Here is a 9,523-nt window from a genome sequence, read left to right as displayed (position 1 = left end):
TGCGCGGAGATTGGGAAGGATTACAAGTGAGGAAGTGACAAGCTAGGGACCAGTCAGTCGCTGATGCTTTGTCCAAAATGACGGAAAAGAATCGAGCTACGATATTGGAGCTCATGAAAAGCCCTGGAAATAACACATGTGCAGATTGTGGAGCGCCAAGTAAGAGTTTTGAACTCGTGTGATTGTTATAGCGCCATGGAGAAGTAGTATTCCGGGCTCTTTTATGTATTTATAATTGATTTTCTCCGCGACTTCCTGTAAGCTTGGGTTATGTCGGTTATCACTACAGATCCTGAATGGGCTTCAGCGTCGATGGGGCTTTTCATTTGCATCTCATGCAGTGGAATTCACAGAAATCTAGGTGCTCAGGTATCTGTAGTCAAGTCTTTGAGGCTCGATACGTGGACAGACGAGAAATTGAAGGTAAACATCTCCTTTCAGTCCGTTAAAGCGCGCCGTCAGTAAGTCTGTAGGCAGTGTTCTCGTGAATGAAATCTCAATGTCTAATTGTCCTTGAGAATGCTCAGCTAATTTCTTTAATCAGTTTTCAAGCCCTCTTTTCGAGTCAGTTTTCAAGTCCTGTGGGTCACATACGTTTTCATACAGTGCTGCTGCCCCGGGGTTGTAAATGTACATTTACTTTTCAACGCTTTACTGCAATCAACACACAATTTCGATTTGACGATCGCGAGTTATATTAAAACTTTTCTCGGTACTTAAGCTTAATGTTTTACGTGTTACCAGCTGACTCAAGAAAAATACAGTTTTTTAAATTGACTGTACGTAATCAACTAGTTTTTCCCAGTTCTTAAAATTCATTTCCGTGCCGCAGGAATTTAAGTCATCTCGAAGTTAATTACTAAACACATCAAGTAAGATAATTGTCAGGATAATTTAATTCATTTCCATAATGCAGTGTATTGAATCATTAAGCATTATTAACAAGTGTGTTTAACTGAAAACAACATTAAATTGAAACAAATATATACACATGTGTTATTGTATAACAACAGGTTTCCTCACAAATTAACAATCAGAAGGAAACATATTTACTTTGATCCATGCAGATATTGCTAAAATTTTAAGAATGGTAAATCTGCAACTGGCTTAAAACGAAAATGCAAATGCATTTTGGATTTCTAGTTCAGGTTTGCCTCATCCAGGTTCTTCACAGGACTAATTCTTAGCCTTTGGTTAATACCAGGACAAGTACACAATAATAAATAATTATCCACCTCCACTTTAATAGAACTGTCTTAAACACAAGAAAAACATGCATTTTCCCTAATGATTCATGAAGTTTTGAAGCTGTCATAACATGTTAAGTTTCCCCCATAACCCCCTAATACATTGCCATTTGCCAAATAAGGAAATATGTGCATTTCAGAAATTAATCCGAGGGTTATATATATGACATAAATGAATCCCTTTCCAGGATGCTGGTACATCAGATAATAATGCCCTTGGCTAAAAGATTGTTCTAAAGATATAATGGTTGCCCTTAAAGTATTTTCAAACAATATTTCAACCTCAGGCATTTAATCCTCTGATATACTTGTCACCTGAAGTGAAGGGCTTTATTTACTAACTATTTCAAAGTTCAATATTTACTGGGCATATATGACATCTGAACTTTGGCAAATACAGTCAACTCCCTTTATTGCGGACACCCTTGGGACCGCGAGTTAGTGTCCTTAATAGCGAGAGTTTGTAATAGCAGGAATTTATTTCAGTCAAATGTCTGTTATTTATTATTGCTAGGGATCTAGTTGCTGTCCGTATTATCGGGGTGTCCTTAATAGCAAGGTGTCCGCAAGGCGAGAGTTGATTTAATAGTTTATACCCCTAAAAAGGGAAAAATGCAAAACAATAATTATTTGAATAATGAAATAACATTTTCGTTATTGACTATTGGCAATAATTATTGCTGCTGTAATTTTGAAGGAAAAACACAACTTACACTTTTAATAATTTTAAAGACATGTGTCAGCCATGCTGTTTTTTTTCTCTAAAATTATAACTTGGTTCCTGTTGTGAAGACTTTAAGCAATGTTATTGCAGCTGTAATGGAATGATGATGAATATTATTGTAATTAATCATAACATTTATTGTAATTGCGTTCGACATAGAAAAAACGTGCTCCTAATACAGATTGGAGTCGAGATTGTATGGGACAACTAACATTGATTGCGGTGAATGATGGATTTTGGGAAGTGTATGATCTGGCATCCTCCACAGATTTTGCAGGGGTGGGTGACATTATCACCAACTTGGCAAAGGATCGAGATCATCAAACACACTTCCTAATCTTTGATTATTACTAGTTATAATAAAATATTTAACTAATCACAAAATGGTTAGAGTTATAATACTCTAGCCTGCTTGACCCTACCTGTCTTGCACTCTCAAAATTTGAGATGTGTGGTTCAGAAGTTATGTATTAAAATAATAAATACTTTCCTCCCTCACCTGCACTTGATTGTCGCAATAACTACAGTCAACTCTCTCATAGCGACCACTTCTCATAAGCGACCACCTCCCGTAAGCGACCACTTCGTAAACAACCGTTTTGTTTCATAGTTAAATACTCTTCTAAGAGCTCTGTCGTAAGCGACCAACACTCAAATGTCTTAAGGGACCGTGACCACTTTTTAGGCCAGAAATTACACATTATTTAATTCTTTTGTTTTCTATTTCCGGTAAGCAACCACCCAACATAATCACGTATGATCGTTAGTAAATCATTGCTCAGAAGTGACAAAAAATCAATTTCTAATGACGCTACCCCAGACTGCAGACAGATAATAACAGTTTACAGACAGAGAAGATGGCTATAATTAGGTCTGTAGGTAAACGGGAATTCTTACAGTGATCTGTTCCAAAATGTTATACGAAGTTTCATCAGAAGAATGAATACTGGTAGATGTGAAAAAATCAAATAAATTGGTTTCTATTTGCCTAATTTCAGCTGCTAAGGTAATATTTTTTTGTAATTAATTAATCAATCCAGTATTAGGCTTATTTTGTTGATCTTTCCCGTAAGCGACCACCTCCTGTAAGCCACCACTTTGTCATGCCCCAAGGGTGGCTACTTACGATAGAATTGACTGTATTAGTAATAACTCACTTGCCCAATTTGGCCGACAAGGTCACTTACAGGGATATTAAGAGCAGTGCAAGATGTGTGTGGGGAGAGGAAGGTAGAAGATCAAGGGTGGGGTGACCAATTTCATATCTCCAGGGTACGGCTCCTCTGCATTCTACATTCGCCAATTTAAGCCACTGTCAGTGTGAAATTTGTAATGCTTCTACTTTTTGTATGATTTACAATAAAATTGGGTATCTTTTCTTGCAGTTTATGGAAGAACATGGGAATGACAAAGGAAGTGCCACATGGGCCAAGAATGTTCCAGTTTTTTATAGAAGACCAAAGCCTACAGACCCACAGTAAGTATAAATATATGCTAGTGATAATAATTATTGTTTCTTTATTATGAACTGGCTGCAAATACCTTTTATTCCGCATTGTTTATTTGCAGAGAATCCATTTAAAACTGAATGCATTATTAATAGTGCTTGTCATACACCATCAATGCACCCCCTTAATATAACTAAATAAAAACTATTTTCAGATGAGCCAGACTGAATTAAATGCAGTTAATCACACTATGCCCTTTTGAACAATTATTTATTCATGCTTATGATGGTGGATTGATTCAAATTACAGTGTTCTGAAAGAGCAATGGATTAGAGCAAAATATGAGCGGAAGGAGTTTGTCGATGGAGCACCAGAACCAAGCTATTTAAATGGTAAGTTTATGTACTATAGAATGATGTCCTAAAAAGTATCTGGGAACAATTTTAGAGAGCGGTTTTCAATAGAGTGTCATAAAACCAAAACCAACTGAAGGTAATTACTCTGACCAGTCAATCACAACAGATGTAAACAACACCACAAGCCAATTGATCAGAATTTGAAGCAAATACATGTAACTGGCGCAAAGCACGGGAAAATGTGTGCAGCGAAAAAACAATTGATTTTGGCTTGGTTACCCATTGGTTGAAAAAGTGGTGCAACTTTTGTTAATCAATCACAGTGTAGTAATGCAAAACCAAACCAAACAACACTCAATTGAAAGCCACTCTAACCCTTTAAGCCCTTAGAGTGGTCAGCATCAAAATCTCCTTGTAATATCATTGCTTGTCCGACCCTTGGCATCATAAGAATTAAGGATATCATCACCCAAGGTCAATCATTGTCTGGATATTTTGATATTATAAACATTGCTGTGGAATATACACCTTTCAAGGAAACAAACTTTGTACTTGTATCACTGTGTTAAGTCATTCTGGAAATTTGTCACAAATAAATTTCTTTCCTTCCTTCCTTCCTTCCTTCCTTCCTTCCTTCCTTCCTTCCTTCCTTCCTTCCTTCCTTCCTTCCTTCCTTCCTTCCTTCCTTCCTTCCTTCCTTCCTTCCTTCCTTCCTTCCTTCCTTCCTTCCTTCCTTCCTTCCTTCCTTCCTTCCTTCCTTCCTTCCTTCCTTCCTTCCTAATCCTTCTAAAGACAAGATGCCTATACTGGCATTTACGCGAGATGCTGTGGCTGATTCATTTATTCCAACTGTATGCTTCGCCAATTGATAAAACTATCCTTGCTAGTGGAATAGTTTGAGTCACGAAGATCGCGTTACGTTGTTTCCCTTGTGTTACGCTACCCAGGGTTTCACCGGAAATTTTGGAAATTCCATTATGATAATGTAAGCTTTTCAATGACCTCTTTTTAGTCTGCCATCGTGGGTTAAGACTGTCAAACAAAGCACGATTCCTTTGCCAGGAACTCTCCAATTTCCACCGTTTTAAATGTCGAGTGCTTCTTAGAAGTTATTCTTTTGATTTACCGTTTCAAAATGGTGAAATTTCCGTTTGAAAATAGCACACTTGAGTCCACAGCATGTTTAACAATATGGCGTACAAATTTAATCCGGTTTTAATGAATGAATCAAATGATGCTTTGACTTCACACAGGTAGGGGGTGAGTGGGTCTTCTCCCTCGCGATATACGCAACAAGAAATTGGATTTTGATTGGCCTGCTTTTGTTGAAGACAATCAGAACAATACATCCCGACTAGGAGAGGGGAGGGTTTAATGAATAAATTAATGTGCAGATTTGTAGCTACTACGAAGAAAAAAAAAAGAAATCGACCTGTTTTTAGACACGGTATGCCCCTCAGGGCATCCCGTGTAATTAGCCTCCTACGCAGGCGTTATGAGGGTCGTCACACAACAAAGGGAAGAAGAGTTGCGTGATGAACCTAACAATGACTGCATAAGAGACTATTCAAAAATTTGATAGTAAAAAGCTTTTTTCAGTAATTTCAGAGAATACTTCTTTCATCAGTAGTTCATTAGACCCTCTTAAGATCATTATTAATAATCCTTTCTTAACTTAGGTTCAATGCGAGGCTATTTAAGGAAAAAGGGAAAGGAAGATAGCAGTTGGAATCTGCGACTATTTGTCCTGTCTGCAGATGAAAATTCACTCTCCTACTTTATCAAAGATCAGGTTTGTGATTCTTAGGATTCTGTGCCTTGTACTAATTTGGCTCTTGGCAAAGTTTTTTGGCGCATTACTTTGCCATGACTTTTTTGACACCTCTTTGATGTTTCTCTGATACACTGTAGCACTGGTTTTCAGTGGGCAATCAAATTTCCCAGGCTGAATTTAACCATAACTTGAGGCCACAGGTGCCATTTTTGACCAACATATCAGCAAATTTCAGCCAAACTATGGTTTACTCATCCACAATAGATGAGTTTGGGAGCTGGTGCCTAGAAGGTTGGTGGAGCCAGGCAGCAATCAGGCACGGGGAAGGAGGTATCCATGGCAATCGTGTGAGCGGCCACCATCAACAGCACCATCACACTGAACCCAATCAGTGGAATACTTACCAGACTCGATACTTACCAAACAGAGGGCAGAGAAAGGACAAAAAGAGGGGGGGGGGGGGTTGAAAATAAGGCAAGCAAAATGACCTATCTCACAGGCCAACAAGCAAGCAAATGCAATCCACACCATGGTGCAGCCTCCAGCAGAGAGCTCAACGGTTGCCCCTAAGCCGTGACGAGAGACAACCGCTGACCTCATTGAGCCGACTTTAACCTTGCCTAAATTACATTTAGCCACATAAAACACTGCTCACCAGTTTCCTTGAGTTCGTAGTTGGTACAAACAAGTTTTTCAAAGTTTGCATTATCCAAGACCCCATATTTTTTCTTTTGTTTGTTCTTGCTTTTTTTTTCCCTGGTTGTGCCTTAAGTCTTCTTTCTTTCTGTCAGAGAAGTATTCACACGAACCTTGAGGGAAGTTGAGGTTTTTATTGAATAGTGCTTGTCAGTTGGTAGGCCAAATTTTTCTTTAATTGTCCGGGAAAATGTTTGTTCCCAGCATTGATTCGTTCTTTGGTCAGATTACCACAAACTGGTCCATTGTGAGTTTGACCCATGCCATACTGTGTATGTCACATTTAAAATATATCTTGCAAGACAGAAAAATGCTTGCCTAGTGACGCATGCTTTGTTTGCTTGTGTTGTAGGATGAAAGACCAAAATGTTCTTTTAGAGTCTCAGACATCAACGTCGCCTTTGCTCAAGACAGAACAAATAAAGACAACAGTCTACAAATAACGTACGTAACAAAGGGCTTGACAAGAAACTACTTTGTGTACTCAGACTCTGGAAAGGTATGGTGGAACAGTTTATAATTTTTATTATTCTTCATAAACATTAAATAGAGAAATTACTTCTTCAACACCCTCCCTTTTCTAGTTCCAGAAAATATCCATTCACCCTAACAATTAAGTCACTGGAAATCCCTAGATGGAGGTTAAGTATGGAGCTAAGTTAGAATTTTCAGAAGGAAGAGGGGGTGCAAGTAAAAATAGTCCTCTTTGGGGAGGCGGAGAGAGAATGGATATTTTCTGGAAAAATGCCCCCCCCCCCCCCCCCTCAAAAAAAAAAGAAGAAAAAAAAAAGAAAGAAACAAGAAACAAATTCTTTCTCAACCAGTCAAGACAGTGGAATGCTGCTTTTCAACCACACAGTTAAATATGTTTTTGAACACCTTGCATGGTAATTATGGCCATTTGCAGCACTGTATGGTGAAAGCATCTTGCTAGCTTGCAGCAGTCACAGTCTAACGGCTAAAAATTATTTATGAGCCAGGAGAGTTGAAAGTTATATCTTCTGACGAAGACAATCTTGGAAAAGGAACCCTGGCATTAAAATTTTTCCTCATAAAAGGTAGCCATAATTTTTGAAAACACACAGGATGTGTATGCAGGTCGTGTTGGCTGTTTTAAAACCTGTTGTTGAATTTGACAGGAGGTAGTTGATTGGTATATGGCCATCAGATCAGCAAAGCTCAGAATACTAGGACAAAATGGACCTGGAATTGATCATCAGAGGGTAAGTAATGAGAATTTAAAGTTTATAAAATCGACGCTGTTAAAAGAGTTTCAACTGACATTTCAGCAATGCTGCCTTCTTCAGGGTACCCTGAACAAGGCAGCATTGCCAAAACATCAGTTGAAACTCTTTTAACAGCGTCAAATTTACAAACTTTAAATTCTCATTAATTAACTACGCTGCGCAGTATTTCAATCTTTATTATCAGAAGGTAAGTGATAAGACTGAGATGCCAGTGTCTAGCATTCCAGCCCTCCTCAACTGACATCATGAAGGTGCCTTTATTAGTCTAGTGGCTTACACGCCAGACTTGGAATACCTGCCAACTCATTTTCATCATATGCAAGTCTTGTATCCATGGATTGAAATCATTGATCTCATGTATGCATGTCAGTTCCTCACCCCTGACTCCCAATTCTGGACTATGAGAATGGTGTATTATTCAGTAAGTGACACAGGTATACTAGGAAAAAGGAAACCCAAGTACTCCTATCAGGAGTCGAACCTAAGACCTTCCGATTATTGGTTCGGATGCTCTACCACTGAGCTGCAGGAGACTCGTGGGAGCTAAGGCCTTTAAACTAGGTTCATGAGACAAACATCCTGCATATCGCTAGGATAAGAATGTCAATGTGTGGCATATGTGCAATGAAAAAAAAAGACAGCTATTAAATAATCAGGGTACAAGCAGCATGCAAATTTGATTCAAAGGGCTTTAGCTGGAAGACTCATGAGGACCTCACCTTTCTTTTGTCCGACTGGTTTTCATTAGCTGAGTGGGGATTATATTTCAACCAGGGTATTTTGCAGAACACCGAATTATCCATAGAAGTCCTATAATGTCAAATGCCATGACAACAAAATTAACATGGTTAGGCGTAAAATATGTCATTCATTGCTTAACCTTAAATGCTGTAGACGAGCATATTAAATATTCTGCATTGCATAATTGTGAAGATTGTTTGCTGTACCTCTTCAGCTAAATAGAGAACTTACAAGAGATTTCACAATGGAAGGATTTCTTGAAAAGAGAGGACCTAAGGTAAGATTCTCATGGTTTGTAAATTTTAACTATTATTTAATTGGTATTTTCTCAATGACTTGTTTGAGTCGGCAGACAAATGTCTCATAGTTGGCCGACAAATGGCTGACAGTTGGCAAACACTTAGTGGACAGATGGCCAACAGTTTATCCTCATCGTAAAATAAGGTTAAAACCAAAACCAGGTGGGACAAGTATTGCTTGGGTGTTAGTTTGTGAGCTCTCTGGTTGATTATTACATTTCAGACCAAAGTCCGTTGTGATCTTACAACTTATTTCTTCATGTTACCTTGTCAGTTATCTGTTGGTAATCTTTTGGCGAACTGTTGGCTGACAGATTTGTTGTTCTTCAATATTACCAAGTAATGTTGCACATATTAATAATTTATTAATAAACTTTTATGAAACAGCTTTTAACTTCTGTTTTCATACTCAACCCTTTATGTAGGGTGAACCCTGGCAGAAAAGATGGTTTACACTTGATGGCAGAAGACTTCTTTACTTCAAAGAACCAATGGTAAGAACATGTTGAGAAACATGCATGTGGCCAAAAACAGAAAACTAGGGCAACATCCATCATCCAGGGCTGTCAACTGTCCCGGATAATCCGGGAGTCTCCAGATTTTGAACTGTATCTCCCGGTCTCCAGATTTATGTCTGTAATCTCCAGATTTTGAGGTGTATCTTCTGGTCTCCAGATTTATCCAGATTTATGTCTGTAATCTCCCGGATAATTGACGAAGTGTGTCATTTGTCGTATGCTCGACTCTCTTACTGAAATGTTTAGTAGTGTTTATTTTACTGGTTAATGTACGCTTCCTTCCTCCCCCCTCCCCTCCCACTGAACCCGTGAATTTGGCCTTGATGCGACGCCTCTGTACGGTGATACATGTATCAAGTGATTTTCTCAAAAGGAGAACTGGTGAACCGTTGTCATGAGATGTACTGCAGAGAGGCCAAACTGAACACAACTGATACTTTATAAGCACACTTTATTCAATATCGCAAAACCTC

At 38.5% G+C, this 9,523-nt stretch overlaps 1 protein-coding gene across 3 annotated transcripts in view; it reads left to right on the top strand.

Moving 5' to 3' along the window:
- The window catches only part of LOC146461056 (arf-GAP with dual PH domain-containing protein 1-like), a 47,262-nt gene that overhangs the window by 12,477 nt on the left and 25,262 nt on the right, over positions 1-9,523 (top strand). For 2 of the 3 annotated variants that reach the window (XR_014857516.1, XM_085087504.1), the window contains exons 3-9: positions 3,357-3,448; positions 3,729-3,811; positions 5,455-5,567; positions 6,598-6,744; positions 7,385-7,468; positions 8,448-8,510; positions 8,958-9,026. Coding sequence is in view for 2 of the 3 variants with exons in the window: in XM_085087504.1 (XP_084943630.1) it covers positions 3,357-3,448; positions 3,729-3,811; positions 5,455-5,567; positions 6,598-6,744; positions 7,385-7,468; positions 8,448-8,510; positions 8,958-9,026 (651 nt within the window). In the remaining variant the exon portion in view is untranslated. Of the gene's footprint in view, positions 1-4; positions 160-289; positions 424-3,356; positions 3,449-3,728; positions 3,812-5,454; positions 5,568-6,597; positions 6,745-7,384; positions 7,469-8,447; positions 8,511-8,957; positions 9,027-9,523 lie in introns of those variants that run through there. The other variant, XM_085087505.1, reaches the window with a different exon arrangement.

The sequence above is a fragment of the Pavona decussata genome, unplaced genomic scaffold (assembly GCF_977016875.1).
Source record: "Pavona decussata unplaced genomic scaffold, jaPavDecu1.1 SCAFFOLD_202, whole genome shotgun sequence".
NCBI lineage: Eukaryota > Metazoa > Cnidaria > Anthozoa > Scleractinia > Agariciidae > Pavona > Pavona decussata.
This window is presented reverse-complemented; position numbering and strand designations above follow the sequence as displayed.